The sequence below is a fragment of the Coffea arabica genome, chromosome 2e, assembly GCF_036785885.1.
Source record: "Coffea arabica cultivar ET-39 chromosome 2e, Coffea Arabica ET-39 HiFi, whole genome shotgun sequence".
Lineage (NCBI taxonomy): Eukaryota > Viridiplantae > Streptophyta > Magnoliopsida > Gentianales > Rubiaceae > Coffea > Coffea arabica.
In genome coordinates, this window is record NC_092313.1 from 2,459,075 (window position 1) to 2,478,946 (window position 19,872).

General features: G+C 37.0%; 2 protein-coding genes across 2 annotated transcripts; one reads left to right on the forward strand and one right to left on the reverse strand.

Moving 5' to 3' along the window:
* Positions 1–1,929: 1,929 nt before the first annotated feature.
* On the forward strand, positions 1,930–18,340 carry LOC113733414 (protein SHORTAGE IN CHIASMATA 1-like). The gene is made up of 9 exons (XM_072081517.1): positions 1,930–2,538; positions 3,353–3,424; positions 3,542–3,613; positions 4,229–6,225; positions 7,254–7,494; positions 8,251–8,757; positions 10,529–12,166; positions 12,240–17,916; positions 17,999–18,340. Exons 1-8 carry the CDS (start codon positions 2,197–2,199, stop codon positions 12,339–12,341), a joined length of 4,971 nt encoding a protein of 1,656 aa, XP_071937618.1. The 5' UTR covers positions 1,930–2,196; the 3' UTR covers positions 12,342–17,916; positions 17,999–18,340.
* Positions 13,168–18,365, reverse strand: LOC113730073 (uncharacterized). Its single transcript, XM_027254525.2, has 8 exons — positions 18,231–18,365; positions 17,899–18,099; positions 17,711–17,833; positions 17,440–17,477; positions 17,252–17,360; positions 15,015–16,910; positions 13,721–13,830; positions 13,168–13,594 (listed from the first exon to the last, which is right to left on the reverse strand). Exons 1-8 carry the CDS (start codon positions 18,303–18,305, stop codon positions 13,351–13,353), a joined length of 2,796 nt encoding a protein of 931 aa, XP_027110326.1. The 5' UTR covers positions 18,306–18,365; the 3' UTR covers positions 13,168–13,350.
* Between the last annotated feature and the right edge of the window lie 1,507 nt (positions 18,366–19,872).

Consider the following 19,872-nt stretch of genomic DNA (forward strand, 5'->3'; position numbering starts at 1 on the left):
CGTAAGATAAAATGCCATGCTCAAGAAGAAAAGATAAAATTACAAAAATTACTCGTCACTGTACACCATTAAGGAATCCAGAAGAAAATGTACACAATCACCAATTTGTACGAGTACATATGGGTTGAAAATTTTGTGAAAAACTGTTTTTGTTTTTGACATCTACATTAACAAATGTAAAAAATAACTTAAAAAACACAATATCTATCCCAAATATAACTTACAAAGAATATAAAAAATTAAAAAATGTATTCTACTATATTTTTTTTCTATCACCCACTAGCACGGCCAATCACGCATCACCATCCATGCTACCACCCCCATCTTCTTCCATCATCACCACCACATCTTCTCCTCCTCTCTCTACCCTCTCTTTTCTCGTCTTTCCTTTTCCTGTTTCTCCTATTCCCTTCTTCCTCCTCTTCCGCTATCTTCCTTCTCTCCCTTTGCACTTTGGTTTGCAATCACATGGTCGTGACCAGATTTGGTCCCAAATCTTTTGGTTGTGGCCACAAGCCACCATCTAGTCGTAGCTTTTGGCTGCGACCTTCTGGTCACAATTAGAGGGGAGAAAGAAGGGGTGGTTAACAGAGGAGAGGAAAAGGAATGAAGGGTGACTGGCGGTAGTGATAGTGGAGTAGGGGGTTGATAAGTGATGGTGAGGTGTGAATTTTTTTAATTTTTAAATAAATCTCAATAAAAAATTTAAATATTGGAAACACCTCAATAAACAACTACAATAAAAGTTTGGGTAAAAAATAAAAAAATCTCTTGTAGTAAATCTAATATATAGAAAAGTCTCACGTGATTTTAAAACATACAAAATGATATATCATATTTTGAACTAAATTGTAAAGATGACGCAATCATTAAAATTAACGAAAATGACTTATTAAAATCTAAAAACAAATTTTTTATACGTAATTTTAAACAAATATATCTATTATACATTCTAACTCCCAATTCTCTCTCTTTAGAGAACGAAACAAATGATTTTGTTGAGTTGCCTTTTACTTAGTTATATTAGGACATTTTTGTCATTTCATCCGTTTTCGTTAATTTTAATGGATTCCGTCACCTTTATAATTTAGTTCAAAACATGAGTTGTCATGTTGTACATTTTAAAATCACGAAAGACTTTCTGTATATTAAGTTTATCAAAAGAGGGTTTTTTTTGCTTTTTACCCTAAAAGTTTTTCATGTATAATACAACAATAAATTTTTTCAAAAAATATCCCAAAAATATTTAATTCATACAGACCCTACGTTGTTTCGCATCTTCAGCGATGAATTGTTTCGGTCAATGGTAGGTTGGACTTTATATGCCCCCGGCTGTTGCTTATCCTTCATATATTTCCACATAATTGAAGCCCCGCTGTGCCTTGCTTTTACCGTATTGCCGTGTAACATTCAAGTGCCGTAATGCTCTAAAACAACTTCCCAAAAAATATGTTTGAGTTCTCAACTTGAGGACGATTATGATTTTACACAATTGTGAGTAGAAAGTGCTGAACTCTGCTGATTCTTCAAAATAATCCACAAGGTCTGACATTTTGAGGGAATGCAACATCAGGTATAGCAAGCAAAATTCAATGAAAAGAGAAGGAGATGTGAAATCAACACTTCTGTCCAAACATCAAATGTCAAGTGTCAACAGGCTAGGAGGTGTGAAATTTTTGGGACGGGGGAGGAATGCTAAACAGTCTTTTCGTTTTTGTTTTTTTGATGAGAAATATACATTCTTTTAAATATGTTGTAATTCATTATAAATTAAATTGTACAACTTTGTAAAAAGATATTTAACGAAATTATTATTTTTATCCAAAAAAAAAAAAAGGAATCATGCTCGTATTAGAATTAAGTCACCTCATTTGCATTCCGCACCCTGGAAGTCAAAAGCTTGGACGGTTGCAACCCCACCATCTTTTGCTGCAGTCTTAAAAGTGTACCAGAGCTCGTTTTGGCCTTTGGGCGGAACTCCGGCTTCAAAACCTCCTGCTAGAGTGCCCAATTATGATGAAAGCCCACGCTTCACCAGTATAAAACACCCGCTCATCTAACCGCCAAAAGCATTTTCAAATCAAAGAACCCCACCCGTTAGGCTCAGGACCCTGCAGGCCTGCATCATCTACTTCTCTCTCACTCTCACTCCCTTTTTACTTCTTTTTTTCACTCGTAGTTTGTAAACAACGTGACATGCGCACTCGATTCCTCCCCGCCGATTGCTTCAACTCCGCCACCGAAACCCTAGAATTTCTCCATTGTTCTCCCCCACACCTTCCTCCGTCCTACACCTCAATTCACCAACACCTTCAGCGGTGCTTCGACGACATTTCCCCCCTCAGCGTATCTCTTGAAATCGAGAAATTGCCGATAGGAACCTCTCTCAACAAGTTCTTATCCAATGTCCTTCCGCAATTGATCAATGCTGCAGAAATCGGAGATTCCACAGATGATCTATCCTTCACTGGAACAGCTTGCTCTCGTGAACTGCAGAGTTTTTGTGCTGATTTTATGCTCGAGGTTGATGCTTCGCAGGTGAATTCTATTATTCACCAAGCACGATCAGCTGTTTCTCTTCTTGTTGAAGTATGTGATACTGTATTTTTGTGGTATTTTGATAATGATGTGAAGCTCTGAAGCGTGATGAGCAAATGTCTATGCAGTGTAAGGGAATCTTACTATATTACAACAGGATTTTCCCGTGGTGATGCTGCGATTTGCAGCAATAACATTTTTTAAGCTTTTTTTTTAAAATAAAATTTGCGATCTCTCTCTCTCTCTCTCTCTCTCTCTTACGAATTCTGGAGCATGATGACATGGTCTTATGCCTTCTAATGATTTGTCTGATTAAAAGATTTTTCAGAAAAGGCTCATTTGGCACATGAAATATTTTTTTTTCATTTTTTTAACTGCTTCTGTGGATCTCTTCATGATGAATTGTTATAGAATTACTGGAAGTATTCAAGTGGATTTATTAGTCTTCATATTAACTAATGTTTTAAAATGCTGTGTATTTCGCTGTTAAAATTGATTATCTTTGCGGGGGAGTAGATTTTGTGACTACGAGTTATGCTTTCCACTTTTGATCTTCTACGGCGAAGCATTTCAATGTGCTAAAACTCATAAAAGCTTATTTCAACTTTCTACTGCCTTTTGTTTGATGAACTTAATCCTATACATATCTTTTGATTTGCAAGAATGCAACAATGTGTTGTATAATGGAAAGGAGGGGATGGATAATCCTGGAGATAAATTATTAAAGGTTGATGTACTTAAAATTACTAGATGCTTTCCTCATTACTTAATTCTGTTCAAGACATTATCTATAGAATGGTTCATGTTATTTCAGGAGAAAGATGACATCGCTTCTGACATTAAGGGAACCAATAATCTCAATATCTTCCAGTTTGAAATTCCAGAGGTCAAATTGTTCTTTCAAATGGTTAATTTCTCCATTTGGCACGCTGCTTACTTTCTGTAATATGTATATAAAGTGATTGAAATGTTCTATTTTCTTTTTATGGGTTATTTCCATCAGAAATATGATCTTCAGCCTCAGAAGGAGAACGTGAAAATTTTTTCTGATATTCCCCAGCTTGTGAGTAATGTGGTACGGATTTAAACTTCTTTCCTTACCAGATACCTGAGTATAGATATATAATTTTTTTTCTGCTTCTGTTTTGAGCTATGTAATTTCACTTTTGGGTGGCACAAAGGCAAATTAAACATTACCAGATAGCAGTGTATAGGTATATAATTTTTTTCTGCATCTGTTTGAGCTATGTAATTTCACTTTTGGGTGGCGCAAAGGCAAATTAAACATTAGTGCAGGTTAGGCAATAGAATCTTCAGGAAACTATAGTCTGTTTTTTGTCGTAGGAATGGTCACTTTGCATGTGTGGCTGTGTTATTTAGAATGGGTGCGTTATAGCTTTATCTAGAGAATTTGAAGGTGGAGAAGCAGAGTAGGACCTTGCTCTCTACTAACTTTTAATAGAAAAGCTGTTATTCATTAAGTGCGCCCGAAATTAATTATAAGGGTATAATTGACAAACGTCGAATAACAAATAGGAAGGTCTACTCCAGGTTTTGCAGTTATTTTTCCTTCTTGTCACTATATATTTAAGAATTGTCTCATGTAATGTGGACAAAGTTGGAGGTCTGACAGTTGAATGTCTGGTCAAATTATACTTATTATGCCTTGGCATTTGCATCATTCTTTCAGGATATGCCCAATCTTGAACTCAGGATGCAGGATTTTTTTGAAATTCACCAAGCAGTCTATTCAGTTGATGATATCTCAAGAGAGTACTTTATAGAACAAAAAGCTGATCTCTTGGAAGATTCTGGTTCTACTAGGGGACAACTTGGTTCTTGTGTACAAAAATTTCCTGTTTTCGAAATTGATGAGGCAAGCCTGGGTATTTTCAATGACATAGCCATGAAGAATGAACTTATAATTTTCAAAAATATTGAGTCTCAAAAATGGATACAAGAAGATGAGATAGCAAGTAACGACAAGGTGCATTTGGATTTTAAAGAATTTGACTTACTTGCGTATCTGTCAAATCATTGTTCAGTAATGCACCACCCTGAAATAGGGGTGGGGTGCTCAAATTTCCTTGAAGAAATTGATTTCGTTATTGACAAAGAAGATCCAGATGTTGGGCATATGTTGTTATCACATCACAAAACCTCTCAGGATATATCCAATTTTTCAAGGAACTTAGTTCTATTTGAGGAATTTCAGTTCACTGACTTAGATCTGTATAACTTCATTGAAGTCTTCTATTGTTTAGCAATAAAGCGCACAGCAGAGGAATGTGACCTAATGTTTAGTGAAGCAATGAAGTTTAAGAATTTTGATGACTTAATTGCTTGTAATGATCTCATTCTTGTTGATGATGCTTTTAGATCATTGCCTGTGCCCATTCTTTTGGACTGCCAAAAGCCGGTTTCAGTGGTGTCAGTGGTTGAGAAAGTATTTTCTGCCTTGGAGCCAGAATCAGCCTCTACATTTGACTGTCTGTATTTAGACTGGCATTTTTTCGAGGAAGATTACTGGAATTCTAGTAGATATTCTTCCTGTTGGAAGGCATTTGAAGAGATAGACACATACAGCATTGATTTTACATTGGACAGCATCGATAACAGGATGCTACAGTTGGACTGTGTCCTCTCAGGTGGCATTATTGATGAACCAAATTTGGGAGAAAACAAGGAAATATTGCAAATAAATTTACATGGCATTTCTTTACCTCCAATCTCTCATGAAGAAGTGGCTTCTCAAACACAGCTGAATGAAGATGAAAGAAAGGGAATAACTGGAGAGATACAATCTAAGAACGGGGCTGCACAGGTCAATGTTAATGTTGAAACTACAACAGAATTTAATGAAATGGATTTCCTTTTGAACTCTCATCATGAGTGTGGTGGAGGAAGGAAAAAGTGTAAACCTCATGAAAGCTCCATTTTTAAAGACACAGTGCTACCTGTGGTTCATTCTGGTGATTCTCTTCCTGCACGTGATGTTAATCAGGCGCCGTTGCAGAAATGGAATATCAAGATGCTCCAAGTAGAATTGTCAAATGAAATTTTGTCACTTATTGATAATTTCCAGAAAAGTTTTCTGGGAATCTTACTGAGTGATGCTGAATTGATAAAGGATCTCTACCCCTATCAAGATCTGGATGACATTTCTTTCCTTCGGGTGCGGAAAGAAGAAATAATGGACCGCATTAAGAAGATCAGTGCGCCAGGAACTCCTTCTCTTGCTAATGAAAATATCATGTCATTGGTGGCTCTCAGTGCAATTAAACAGATGGCTTGGTACTTGTGCTACTATGGTTTGCATGCTGCTCAGCTATACATCCACAATTTGTCTACTAACCTTCAGGGCTTAAAATCAAGATTCAGCTTCCTCCAGAACTTGATTCAGAATATGTGCGAACAGGCGGAAAAAGAAATAACCAAATTCCACCCATCACTTTCTGTTGTTCAACAAGTACTTGAGTCAAGTTTGAGTGAGAATGGTCTCAAAGTATTAATTGTTGCAGAGCCAGTTTATTGGTGGCCATTAAAGAGATTATTGACTTCAATGAAGATATCATACAATGAATCACAAAATTTTTGGACAAATACTTGCAAACAGGATAAAATAAATGACTTTGCTGATCCTACGAGTATGATCTCTCAAGCAGATTGCTGTTTAGTATCTCACGAGTAAGTAATGTTGTTGCATGAACAAGATTTGGTACCATAGATGTTTCCATAAACTTACTATGATAACAAGTTGATGTTCCTTGGTGCTGAAGTATTTGGCATCTGTATTACTATCTTTTTAAGTTCAGTCTTAATGGCTCAAACTGCACATGACTAGGCTAATATTAAGATAAGCTTGTGCTTAACTGAGTAATGAGTTCCATAAATAACCATAGATACAGGGCATTTTCAGGCGATAACAAAAATGTCACCCATTTTTGATATTTATGCATCATTAGCTTGGTGGTTATTGTATACCATTGTCCATAGGTGGTTAAAGAATAGATTATTCATCATAGCAATGCTGTGTAACAGTCTGCTAGGTGTTAGAAGATCCATCATCTCGTGTTTAACGGTATTTTGACATCTCATGCTAGATCTGTTCCTGAAGTTTATATTAATAGGACAGGGGAGGAAGATCCATTTGATCCAAAATAATACTGTAAGTTGCTTGTCTTTGCAGTTCAATGATAAAACCATTTATAGTATTAATAAGAACTGGTTTCATCAATATCATGAGAGTTCTTTATCCCTCTTTGTAATGCAAAATATTTTGTTTGTAAATATTGCCAGGATATTTCTAAACTTGAAGTAGAAGGGTTAAAAGATTGCCATAATGGAAATAGGCCCATGAGTTTCACTGCATTTAGAATTTTTTCCCCCTAATGCTTTGTTGGTGGCTGAAGCATTTGTAGTCTAGCAATTAGACCTAGCACATCATGCAATGCTAATGTCAGATGTAGCAGATCAAGGTGGGGTGTTGTAAGTTGTTCAGGTGTAACTAATCTTATGTAACTTCATGGAACCTAATGGGTGCACTGGGCGAAGACCTGCTGTTTTATCTGAGATCATATATAAAGCAATCATGTTTCTGTTCTATTATATTTGAAGTTTATAGTTCTTTTGGTTTGGATCAAGGCACTAAGAAATGTCATAGACTTGCAAAGAATTTTAAAGCAGTAGATAATATGTTGTTGTGGACCTTCTAGGTATTTTTCTGCATCATTTCCATATGACAAATTTGGTGTTATCCTGGAATATGGTGGTTCGCATGAATCATCTAGAGTCAGCAGCATCTCCTCGAAATTAGATCGTGGTCCTTGTCTTTATTTCCTCAAGGTGAAGCTGGAGGAATCAGGAATTCCTAAAGCAATTTGTTGCGGTGTTGACATGCCCAAGAGCAGGGGCAGTACAATGGCAAGTCTCTTTTTTGATGCTTGGGAAGATGTTGTTAATCTCTTTGACTGATCTTTCTCTGTCACATGTAGTTGTTCTTTAGTTATCTTCCGAAGAGGATATGATATAGGTATTCAGAAAAGCTAGCATGATGTCATTTAATAAGAAAGCCCATGCTCTTCTTGATATAATGCAGTGATCCATATCAAAATGCTTTTATAATTTTCTTTCTAATTCACTTTGCTAGATAAGCAGTGCTTGATATGTTGTTTTGGTAGAAAAGAGATTTGTGACTTACCACTAGAAGTTGATTGGCAATGAAAAATTTCAAGAACTTGTTACTTTTTGTTTGGCTTACATTTAGATACTTGATCCGACATGTGAAATCACTATTGTCAGTGGTCTGGGTGTTCTTTTTGGCAGTCAATGAGTAATTGCATAATTGGTGGTATTTTGCTATATGATTGCTGGTAGCTGGAAAAAAGAATTAAGGAGGTGTATTCTTCTTTGAGGTTGTCATGCTGGGGGTTTGACATAACCATTTGATGAATTTGTAATTGTTGGCATGCATATTGTATCTGGAATCACATGGATCTGCCATGTCTTTGATTCACTCTAAAGTTATATTTTCTTTTTTTGATGAGCGTGTATAATCTTTTCATTTTAGTGACGGTAAATTATTATGTTAAAGTCTTTAAAATCATGGTTGTCGGGATGCTACCTCCTTGCAATTCATTATTGTAATTCTATTATATCATAAAAACATTGTAGATTCACATAGTTATCTTCTCATATTGATCTCATTGCCAGAAAGGTCATCTTCATGTTAATCTGGTGTTGAATGAGAGCAACAATAAGATGGAGGACCTGCTGAATTTTGTACCTCTTGAGGAGAACCACAACAAAGTCCCAGTTGAAGCTGTAGTTGGAGGTCAAGAGTGCCATCTGAAGCCTTTGCATTCTGTCTCATTGGCTATGGAATCAAAAGAGATCCCCACAAACGCACCTTCCTTTCCTGACATAGTTGTAGTTAACACTAAAAATTTTGATAAGGAAATGGTAATTTCCAGGAGAAGCACATACCAAAAGATTCTTGCACTGGAGAAAGGGGGAGCACAAGTTGTAGACCGTGACCTAAATCTACCGGTTGATGTTGTACTTGATGCTGCAAATTGCCTTGCATGGTACAACTTAAAGAACATTAGAAAGAAATCTTCTGCTCCTGATGAGGCATTTTCTTGCCTATCCTTATATGTTGAGAATATAGCAGCCAGTATTTTAACATCATTAAGTTATGCTTTCAGCAGCTGCATTCTGGTAAGTATCCTACCTATGCTTTTAGGAACACTGGAAACTATTGCTTTGTGTAGATACATTTCATTAAGTATTTGCTATTTAGGGTTAGAATACACCTGTTTGTTGGACAGTATGCAGGAATTCATGATTTGATGTCGGAGAATAAGTTAATTGTACACTGATAGGATCTGGCATTTTGCATATCTTGTCAGATGAAGGATATGTACCATGAAATAGGATTTTGCATCATGAACATATTAATCATCTCAATCTGATCAGAATGGGCTTGTATATCAGCAATGAATTGCATATTGCACTAAGAGGTAGCTTATTACATGCCAGATATATACATATATAAATGAGCTTTTCAGTGCACTATTTCTTTTATTTCTGCTGGTTCCAGTTAACTCTTCTAGGTATCAAGAATGTTGAAAATACTTTCTTATTCAAATGTCTTTATGATAGTCTACAAAGTCTGGAGCCAAGGTAGGCTGCAGGATTTTTGTTGGAGGGCTTATGATGTTGGCATCACCTCTAAATACACCTTTAGCTGCTTGATGGCTTATTGGTTACTTGTTTGGATTTTCATAATGAAAAATGCATTTGACTTTGCTAGGCTTCCCCCAACGCCACTTCCAACAAAATAGAAGGGCTTTAGCATTTAAGTGATCTGGATGACACTGTTCTGCTTGTTTTAGCTTTCTTCTGATTGATTAATGAATGGAGTTGAGGATAAATACTGCACTAACTTGACAAGGAACCAACTATAAACATCTTGGAACATTAGCTTGTTTGTCTGAAGTTTTAGCTTATGATTATAGGAATAAAATGTTGGCAAGTGTTTATGTTATCATTATTTACATTTGTACTATAGTGTTGATTTCATGAGCTAAAATCTGTACTCCGTAAGAGTTACAACTTGGTTTGGATATGAAGCTAGCTAAACAAGTTTGGCACATGTTTATCAATTGATTTTTGAGCTGAGCTTCCAACATGCAAGAGACAGATAAATAGCAGCATAGATTGTGTTTCATCCCAAATTCTAGGTTCAAAACCTGCTTGAATTTTCCTTAACTGTTTCGTCAGTTTTTTTGAAACTTTTCTTTTCTGTGACCAAAAAAATAAACACTGCTCATCAAGCTTTTCTGTTTGTGAAATATTTTCCTTTGAGTGTTGGGGGAAGTAGATTTACAGTAGGTGCTATTATGCAATGTTATGAAACCTAGCAATATACATATTATTAACCACATCTTTTTTGTTTAATGCCATTGCGCACTTCACTAATTAAACAAACTTCAAGCAACGATGGGTTGAAGTAGTGAACTACGCTCAATCCAGTTTAAGAGGAAGCCAAAAATGTTCAAGCATTAGTAAAAGTTTAACACATCACATCTATCATAAAAGGAAAGTAAAATACAGGATTATTACAGGTAATGCAAATCTTTCGATCAAACAGTATACTCTTATTTAAGAGCATATTTTGTCTGTTTAGTGGGTGACTTTGTTTGCTTATACCTCAAAAGACTTTAGTGAGAGATGATATCTCATTGTATTTCAAGTACTTATATTCTGTCTCACAAGAATAAGTCACTCGTAATGACAAGTCACAAAAACAATTTAAGAGCTTACAATTTAGTTCTGTTCTTCTCTATTATATATTACGAAATTATCAAAAGGCTGATGTGAATTGTTATATATGTTTCATATATTGTTGGGCCTTTTTCCGCAATATTCTGTTATAGCGTCTAACAATGCATTTGAACATATTGTTCTTTTCTATTTGTTTTATTAGGTATTTGAGGGGGAAAGACATTTCCTGGCTGGCGTCATGGAATCATCAGACAAGCTGTATGCTGCTGCAGCTAGCCTGGGAATTGATTTGCAGATCTTTTGTTCTTATTCTTCTGTTATGACAGATGAGATTATACTATCCTGCATTGAAGCTGTAATCAAGCTCACCAGAGGCCTGTATCCCAAAATGCCTGACTCAGAAAGTCTAGCAGAATCCTTTCTTACTGCATTTCCTTCAATAAATCCTCTTTCAGCTCATGCCATATTGACTTCTGGCAGCTCACTAATTGACTTTTTAGAATGGTCACATGACTGTAGGATTCATGCAGTTCAGAAGCATAAAATTCCTCATGAAAGTGTTGCTTTACTTGGTCTTTTGTGTCAATATGGGGAGCGAGAGGATTCTAAATCTGGAATGACTGATAGCTCCTCATCAGTATCATATGTTCCTGGTAGGATTCAACCAGGAAGCAACTCTGAAACAAAGAAGAGGAAATGCACTGACGATCATCCCAAATTTAACATCTATGAAAATGAATTATGCCATTTTGAGTCCCCTACACTATTTCCAGATGTTAGATTGAGTCCTCCAAGAGCATCTGCCCCACGCAATATTTGGATGTCAGAAAATTCTGAGATAATTGATGAGTGTGGAAAACCTGGTTTAACCTTTGATGATAAATTTTTTTGTGAAAGGAAGAAAGTGGAGGCAAATATGATGAGGAATTATGCATTTGGAATGACTGAAGGTCCTCCTAAATTAGAAGAGAGTCAAAAACCAAAATATCTTCAGCACAACACGAATTTTGGTGTAGAAGAGATATTGCATATGGCTGCAAGGAACAGATCTCATAGACTTGGGAAAGAGAAATCCGGAAATCAGCAGGAGGATTTAAAAGGTGAAGTTATTGATACTAATCTCGCTGCAATGTTGAGAAAAGAAATTCCAGAGTTGAACTCTTTAAGTTTCTCACCTCATGATGTGAACAAGGACTGGGCAACAGGTATGTCTAGAACCACAAGAAAACTATCATTTGGTTCAAGCGGCCTTGCTAACTTCCCAACTTCTGCTGAAATTGACTCTGACTTGGATGTCTGGATTTGTCAAAGTACTAATGAATATAACTCAATGAGAAAAAATAAAAATGCTCCAGACTACTGTTCTGACATCCACAAGTTTTCTCCTATGCACCAGAAGGGGCTCTTGCATGACAGCATGCAACAAAAAACTGCAATAGATTCCTATAACCAGCGAATGCAAGAAAAAGATAGTGCTCATTGTGGTGGGACACCTCTATGGGATGCCATTCACTCTGGTCAAACACCACTAAGGGAGTCGCCTTGGACTGTGGAGTTCCTAAATAGAATCAAGGAAAAAAGTAGAACACGTCAGCAATCTCTTCCACCCGGCATATCTCCTCCTCCTCTTGGGTCGTCCACGAACAAATCAAATGCCAGTAAGAGGAAAAGCCCATCTATTCTTGAATATTACAAGTACCAAAATATTGGTGGTTCGAAAAAATCGATTGAACAAAGGAGACAAAAGCAATTGGTAAAACCATCATCTCTACCCAAGAATGAGAAAGCTTCACATTCAATCCTTCCCGCTTGGACTCCAGTAGACAAGAGAGCAAAGCGAGTGAGTTAACTTTGAAGTATGTGGATTTCATCTAAATTGCATAGTAATACTCCTAACTAGTTAACTGATGCAGACTCTATCTTTCACAACAATTGGTAAGGGAGGGCAGAGTAAGCTTACCTGGAGTGATAAGAATTCTTCTACTTTGAGCAGAAAAATTATGCAGCAACTATGACAATGGCAAGTACTGACAGGATGCGGGTATTTAGACAACAGGTTAGCTTATTAAGGAATCACAATGTTGACGGGCATGTAGGCTGTGTGTAGCTCTAATGAAGAGATGCTGTACTCAGTGCTAGCAGTTACTAGAATCAGGTTAATTGCAGAATACATTGGATTCAACTGTTGGACCATTTGTTTGGCACACCTTTCTACTCTGTCCCAGGTAAAACCAACTCAGGGTTTGGTAGAGGGCCCACTTATCAAAGGCAAATCTGCAGAAGTATGGTTCCTTTTATCTTGGTGTTTTTCTTTTGCATTTATTTTGTTTCTTAGTTGAGAAGGTCAGTTAAAGAAAGGAATGACAGTTAATTTCAAAATTCAGTAGCACTCTTTGTCCTTGGCCTCGTACAACCCTCCCGATGAAGTATCCCTTGTTTTCTTGGACACTATAAGATGCTTAATGGCATTGAGTTTAAAGGAACTGGAAGTTTCTGAGAAGATAAATTTTATCTTTAAACTGGGTGCTTGATCCTTGTCTCTGCTCCCCATGCTCATCATCTATTTAAGAATTTTATTTTCTTTTAGGTTTTTTGAGCCACTGGTTTGTGAGAGTTGGAGAGAACGAGACTCATTCTAACTTTAATTGGATCTAAATTTTGTCCTTTTCTTTATAGTGTGATCTAAGTTGATCTTTGATACTATATCCAGTTCTAAATACGCTATACATTTTTACCTGCAAGTACAGATCTAATTTGTCTCTGGGAGTTGATGCTGATGCATGTCCTGATTTTGTTGAATATTAGAAGGAAAAGTTTAAAACTCTGTGGCTAACTCATTCAGGCATTTAGTTTAGGATTGCTTTATTCCTGTCTGTTAAGGAAAATGGACACAGATGAGGAAAATGCTGAAAGAATGTGCCTCAGTATGCATACTTCCTGGCCTAGAAACTGGTAGATGCGTCCTACTAATTATTGTTTCTTACTCAGGGATAAGTTACATAGAAGACTTACTATGACAGAACACTATGTCTTCTTTCCATTCTTTAGGTTGCGTAATGTCATAACAAGTTGTTGCCTTTCTCCTTCTACCTCTGCAAATTTGAGACTCATTTCTGAATATCTTTCTTGCATCTCTTTTAGTTCAAGTGCCAAATGTGTGTTCAGTTCCTTTAGGAAAGTTACTTCGCTTGAAAATTCGGCCAGATCAGCGATGTGGTTGGCATGGTGATTACCCAGGTTCAGCTCTCTTTGTGAGCTAATTTGATCTCTGTGGAAAAGGCAGGTAGTTCAATATCTTCAGTTGCATGTCTTACTCATGAATGCATGGTGGGAGGCAGAATTATCTCAGATAAAAAGCTTTAAATCTTGCGGTCAATGAGTTGTGCCAAATTACCTTTGAGATTTTGCAATTTCTGACTCATTGCTTTTTAACATGCCCAAACTGTGCATCCCTTCTTCAGGTGTTTTATCACACATGACAACATCCTTAACTGGTTTAGTCTCCTGTACATCAAGATCAGCAGTGCCCTTAGTTACCTTCTGATTCATGGATTACTACCACATATCTCAAGATCCTGTATGAAGAAGCACTGATGTTTTGGTGCCTTAGATAATGGAAATTACTCATGAGAATTTCAGACTAGATGATTAAGCAATTATGATTTCTATATATGGATTGTGACTGCAATTGATTACCCAGGTAGAATCTTGTCCAACAATTGATAATAGTTTCCTGGACAATGCTTGCGTTGAGAAAGTGGTTACTTCTTTGATAGGAAACTATTAAAATAACTTAAAACTCTTTTGTTGGAAGTCCCTGGACTACAGTTCTTAATCCAGGTTTTAAACCTGAAGGAACATTTTCATGACCTTCACTTCAGCAAATTTTTAGCTACTAGTTAGAATTTATGTGCATATATGTGTCTGTGTGTGTATGGGTGTATGTATGTGTGGGTGTACGTGTTTTTATCTATATGTTCACCAATTTGCATGTTTCCATATAAGCATCAGGTATGTCCACACATAAACAAAAGCAAAAAATACTTCTGGCATAGTTGTGAAGTAACCAAGATAATAATCTGTTTGAATAGATCTAATAGATGCATCCTTACTTTGATTCTGCTGTTCTCCAGTGTATATAGCAACATCATTTCTGCCATTTAAAAATTGGCAGATTGCAGTTTTGTATGTTGGTTGTAAAACAAGGCCAGAATACATACAAAAAAATGTGAATACTTGGTACATGCTAATTACTTTCAGTAAATGGATAAAATAGTAAGAATCTCAATTTTGGGTTGTTAGAGCCTGTTATCTGCTAGTTATTCAAACCACTTGTTGGAATACAATGCAACCTAATCAAATAAGCTATAAAGTATAATATGTTAAACAGTGCTTGTGTGGTTGTGAACCTATATATCAGATGCCTTAGTGCTGTACTTTGCGGTAAGGAATTTTATATAGCTATGGTTCTTAACTTCATTGTACCTATTTATGATGCATATGTGTGCAGTCTTCATCTTTTTGGCTACTAATTAAGTCATGGTTCACGCTCAATTATTGTCTTCATAATCCAGGATGTCTTAGTTGATTATGGACCTAGTTGATTCATTCACATTGTGTACATGCTTAGACATTTGAATAAGTCCATATCTACTCCTATTTAGTTCTCTATTTGTGCTAATCTTTACCTTCTTCTTATTTGGGTCTCCCTGTAGTTTGGACACGTGTTTCTTCAAGTCCCTATTCTCCAACTTCATTTCTTGTGAAGAACATTTCGATTTATCATACCGAATTACTAGTTTTTCCACCTCTGGATGTAAGATCTCATCTCTTTGCCTCTTCTCATCAATCAGATTCCTCAAGGTAATATTTTCCTCTATTAACTTTTCAGCTTCCATCTTCACCAGAAGAAGTTCTCTTTCCAACTCTTCTTTTTCTTCAGTCCATTTCTGCAGCATCTTTGAGTCACCATATTCCCTCTTCCTTTGCTCCTTGTCATTTATCATTGTGCCTATCTCATATGTTGCTTGAGAGTGTGCAGGTTTCTCATGTTTTAACCCTCCATCCTCCCTATTGTTTGCTTTCACATCATTTGCTTTGGCACCATCAACTCTTTGTGATACCATCCCCATGCTTTGTGCTTCCAGATGGATTCCTTTCGAAAGATCTAGGAGTTTTCTTTCATATTCATTTTTGGTTAGTTGGATCTCATCATTCGCTTTCTGAAGTAATTTCTCAAGAAATTTGCTGTGCATACGAAGTTGGTTGCCTTCGGCAACTGCCTGCGCAGTTAGTTTCTCATTCTCATCGATCTTGGATATCAATTCTTCAGATTTTCTTTTGAGCTCTTCCCTAAGATGCTCTGTTTCTTTGGTATTACTCCAGTTAGCCTTTGTTAATGCTTCCTCTGCTTGTATGGCCCTTTGCTCCTGCTTAACCATGGCCCTGCCAGCTGCTGTCAAGTTATCTTGAAAATACTTTGCCTCCTTCTCAAGTTCTTCCTCCAGACGTTGAACTTTGGTTTTGAGCTCATCTATTATAGTCAAATATTCTGAGTACAGTATTGCCTGGTTTTTGGTTTCTTCTTTGAGTTGCTTCACAGTTCTCGTGGAAAGCAAGTACTCGTGTTGTATTTCCATCATTGCTCCCTGTTTTTGGTCCAAATCAGAGTAAACAGCCGCCTTTTCCTTCTTTAGATTCTCATAGTCCAATGTAAGCTGTTGAATGCACTTTTTTAGTTCTTCTTTCTCTTTCCTGGAGATCTCCATTTCAACAAATAGATTCGCTCTTTCCTGTTTCAGGAGTTCTACTTCATCCGCTTTATTGTGCTCTTCATTAGTTTCTTCAAGTTCTAATGTTACTTCATTTTGGTTGGCCTGTATTTGGCCTGCCAGATGAGCTATTTCCTTATCTTTTCTACTTAAGACCTCTTTTAGGTCTCTTACAGCAAGAATCAGTTCTGAATTTGAGTCTTCTGTCTTCTGCAGCTGAGACCTCAACTTTTTACTTAAATGCTTCTCACGGTGTAGTTGTTGCTTGATTTGTTCAGATATTTCACTGACATTTTTGGTTTCCGTGCCTGAGTTGTTTGAGATTTCCTCCTGATCTATGCCTTTTGGTGAAGACTTGAGCTGCTCACATTCTTTTTTCAGTATATCCCTTTCCTTTTTCAGGGCAACAATTTGTTCCGATAATTCCTTTACCTTCCTGCTTTCCTTTGCCATTTGCCTTCTTAGGGATTGTAATTCCAGTTCTGAAACTTCTCCCTGCCTTTCCAACATTTTGATTCTAGTGTTCAGCCTTCCAACATCGTTAGAACCTTCTTGTATTCTGTCTCTTGCATATTTCTCCTGTAGACTTGTTGTAGTGTCAATTACACTTTCATCTGAAGTGTCCTTGAATAACCCATCTGAATATCTCTGGTACACATGTCCTGGGGGATCGGCATCCAAGGAGAACTTTTCAGGCCAATTATCTGCAGTATTCAAGCATACCCGATAAGCACTAGCATCATCAAATCGAGTATCCTCAACACTGCCATTTTGCTCTGGGTATTGAGATGTTATTCTGTTGGGTTGTTCCCCCTGTGGAATAATTGAAAATTTTAGATAACAAATGGTTTTGCTTATACTCTTAAACTGGACCTCAGCATGATTGAGCGAAATTAGGAATTCCCAACTATGTAGGTTTTATTTATCAAAGTTGATGTCAATGTAGAGCAACATTTATTCAATCAAAGTGACCTCATATCGTAATGAAATAGTTGATGTGCAAATTATCTAAGCTCTTATGATCTTGACATTGTGGAAAAGATACCTTTTCCTTTCTTTCCAGTTTGATGATTATGAAGTTTTAACTTCTCTACTCTTATATGTTTCTCTGTCACTATGTGACCTTAGATGGGGTGGAGTATTTGAGACCTTACTTCAGTAAATTCAAGGTTTGTCTTCTGTGAGTTTTCAGAGTCTAGAAGTTGCATCTCCAAAATCCCATTGTGATAATCGGTCGTTGGACTTTCGTTTTCCTCTATGTATCTGCATTTCCAAGATGAAGCACTCTCTAATCTGACTTCATAAATAAATTTTCAAGTGGAAGACAAGATGATGTGCATACCTTTCATCAAGAGTTCGTTCCAGCTTCTGAATGGTAACCTGTCATGGACACAATGTTTAATGCTGCGTGGAATTCGTATGTGCTATAGTATATGAGCTTAGTGTTACGGTCATGTTTGCATGGATTTGTTTGTGGTGGGGGATCTGGGAATTGCGCTGATATCATCAGATTTCGCAGGCTCTCGTCATAACAGGGATTGAAAGTGGTAGTTGTGGCATGTTAACACAGAGAGAGAGAGAGAGAGAGAGAGAGAGAGAGAGAGAGAACTCACATGCAAAATTGCACCTGAATTTGTCGCTTCAATGGGTAGAGATACCATTACAGGATATGTGGCTTCCAAGAAATCCACAAAATCAATTGATGCTTCTCCCAGGAGACCTGCTTTGGATGATCCCTGCAAGGATGTGGGTAATTCGTGAAAGATTTCCAATAGAGAGAAAGAAAATTGTATTTACTTACTGCTGAGACAATGAAATGGTAGATTTTTCCTCTGAATTTTCCTGTTTTTGTCTCTTTGACTAATTTCACAGTCTCATATACAGGACTTTCCCATGAACAGGTTCCTTCACGAATTGAAGATTTTCCTAATCTCACTGTTGGCCTTCCGACATCAGCTGGAACCAAAGAAATCGCCAGCGTTTTTGCTTTTAGACGTGGCACCTGAGAACATTAATCAAAATTGAGCAAGGATGGTGAGATTTTTAGAATACAGTCAAACAAGAACTTCTTCTCTAAGATGTGACAGAAACAGAAAAGTAGAAGAATCTGTTTACACTTTCTTGAAAACATACCTGTGTTGCCTGAAACTGCATTTTGAAGACAGCTTTGATCTTCCTTTCACTTCTCCATGTTGCAGATTTGAACATTTTCCCCAACTGTCAGGTTAGTGTAACTTTGATTATCTCCCTTTATGTTATTCTTGTACCGTGAATAGAACTGTGCGCGATCCTTTGAGTTAAGAGGTCAGATGCTATTCTTTGGGTGGAAGTTTGCACGTATAATTCCGCTCCACTCCACACCTCCATAAAAAAAAAAAAAATGAAAAAAGGGCGGAAGTTGGAAACACGGAGTCAAATGCTGGAATAAAATGTAATGGCTTGCATTGCCTGAAATTTTAGAAGCAACATTATGAAAAGTCAATACGTCTGCTTACAAACACACAATGTATCCCAATGGCACTCAAATTTCATGCACAGTGTTACCAATAAGATCTAAGGTACAAAACTACTTAAATTATTTGTTGAGCATTTCCTTATTTGCCTTCACGTGGTACTGACGTAGAGAGCTGTAAGATTATTTCTTGTGCTGCTGCTGATCATCTTAAGTCAACTGTTTTGCGTGTTGATTTCTAAATTCTAATTGGTTCCAAAGTAGAGCTTTCTTATGAGTCATCTGACGACAGAGTGCTTAAAATGTCTATTTGTGGCTTGAAAGTCGAGCGGCTCCTACATATGAGCTGCCACAATACACCAGCACAGCTGCAGAAGCCAAAAGTTCTAGTAAAACAACAAAAATAAATTAGAAAAAGAAGAAAGGCAGGCCCCGAACAGTGCGCAAACGTCGGTGGTGGGGGCTAAAGCTGGCAACCTTGTCACTGGGGAAGGTGTCAACGTAATGGCTATGTCCCAACTTTTCATTGGCAGCAAAATGGAATGAAGTATTGCAGTAATGGGCCTTATGGTACAACGCATTTTTGCTGGTATATGATCCAAAAAACAAAAAATACAACAGAAAATTCATAAAAATTTTATTTTACTCTGGCATTTTATATTTTTTTTAGTCTTTTATAATTTGTTGTTTACCCTGTTGTTAGTTATTGGAACTTAAGAAAACAAAATAGAATTGAAATAGAATGTTTGTGAAGAAAAAATGATAATATAATGAAAGGTGAGATGGGAAGTGAGATAAAAGATGAGACAAAAAAATCTTTAACACTAGAGAATAGTGCTATTTGGCATCCATGCTTTTTTGCTTGTTTCAGACAGTTTTTCTTCAACTTTAGATACAGTAACTTGTTAAAACACCCTAAAAGTTATAACAAAACAACACAATCCAAAATATTAAAAAACATACACCCATTTTCCTTTTCTACCACCATCCTCTCTAACCATTTTCATTTTCGCCGCGGTCGCTCCCATCTCGGCCCACCACCGCCTGTCGCCACTTCACCCTCCCCGCTTTTAAATTGTTCACGTGAATGCATGTGCCATCTCATGTGTACATGTACGTGCAAGGGAGAACGTACGCCGCTTAAGACGTAAATATATTAGTAAGACGGAGTTGTAAATTGTAATTGGATATGGCTGAATGAGTGATAAAACTGGTGCGTTTTGCAGAATGCACATAATCAAAGCAGCCTTGAAGTATTAATTTCCTAATGATATTTCACCAAAGTACGGGTTTCTAGGGGTGGGCGCGGGCCGGGTACCCGCC

Bases quoted from the DNA above. Each gene is read 5' to 3' on its own strand.
- LOC113733414 (XM_072081517.1), top strand. From the start codon at position 2,197: ATGCGCACTCGATTCCTCCCCGCCGATTGCTTCAACTCCGCCACCGAA. The intron at 6,226-7,253 runs GTAAGTAATGTT...TGGACCTTCTAG, and splicing joins TGCTGTTTAGTATCTCACGA to GTATTTTTCTGCATCATTTC. The intron at 12,167-12,239 runs GTGAGTTAACTT...TAACTGATGCAG, and splicing joins TAGACAAGAGAGCAAAGCGA to ACTCTATCTTTCACAACAAT.
- LOC113730073 (XM_027254525.2), bottom strand. From the start codon at position 18,305: ATGTTCAAATCTGCAACATGGAGAAGTGAAAGGAAGATCAAAGCTGTC. The intron at 17,478-17,710 runs GTGAGTTCTCTC...TGTCCATGACAG, and splicing joins ATTCAGGTGCAATTTTGCAT to GTTACCATTCAGAAGCTGGA. The intron at 13,831-15,014 runs GTAAAGATTAGC...CTTGATGTACAG, and splicing joins GAGACCCAAATAAGAAGAAG to GAGACTAAACCAGTTAAGGA.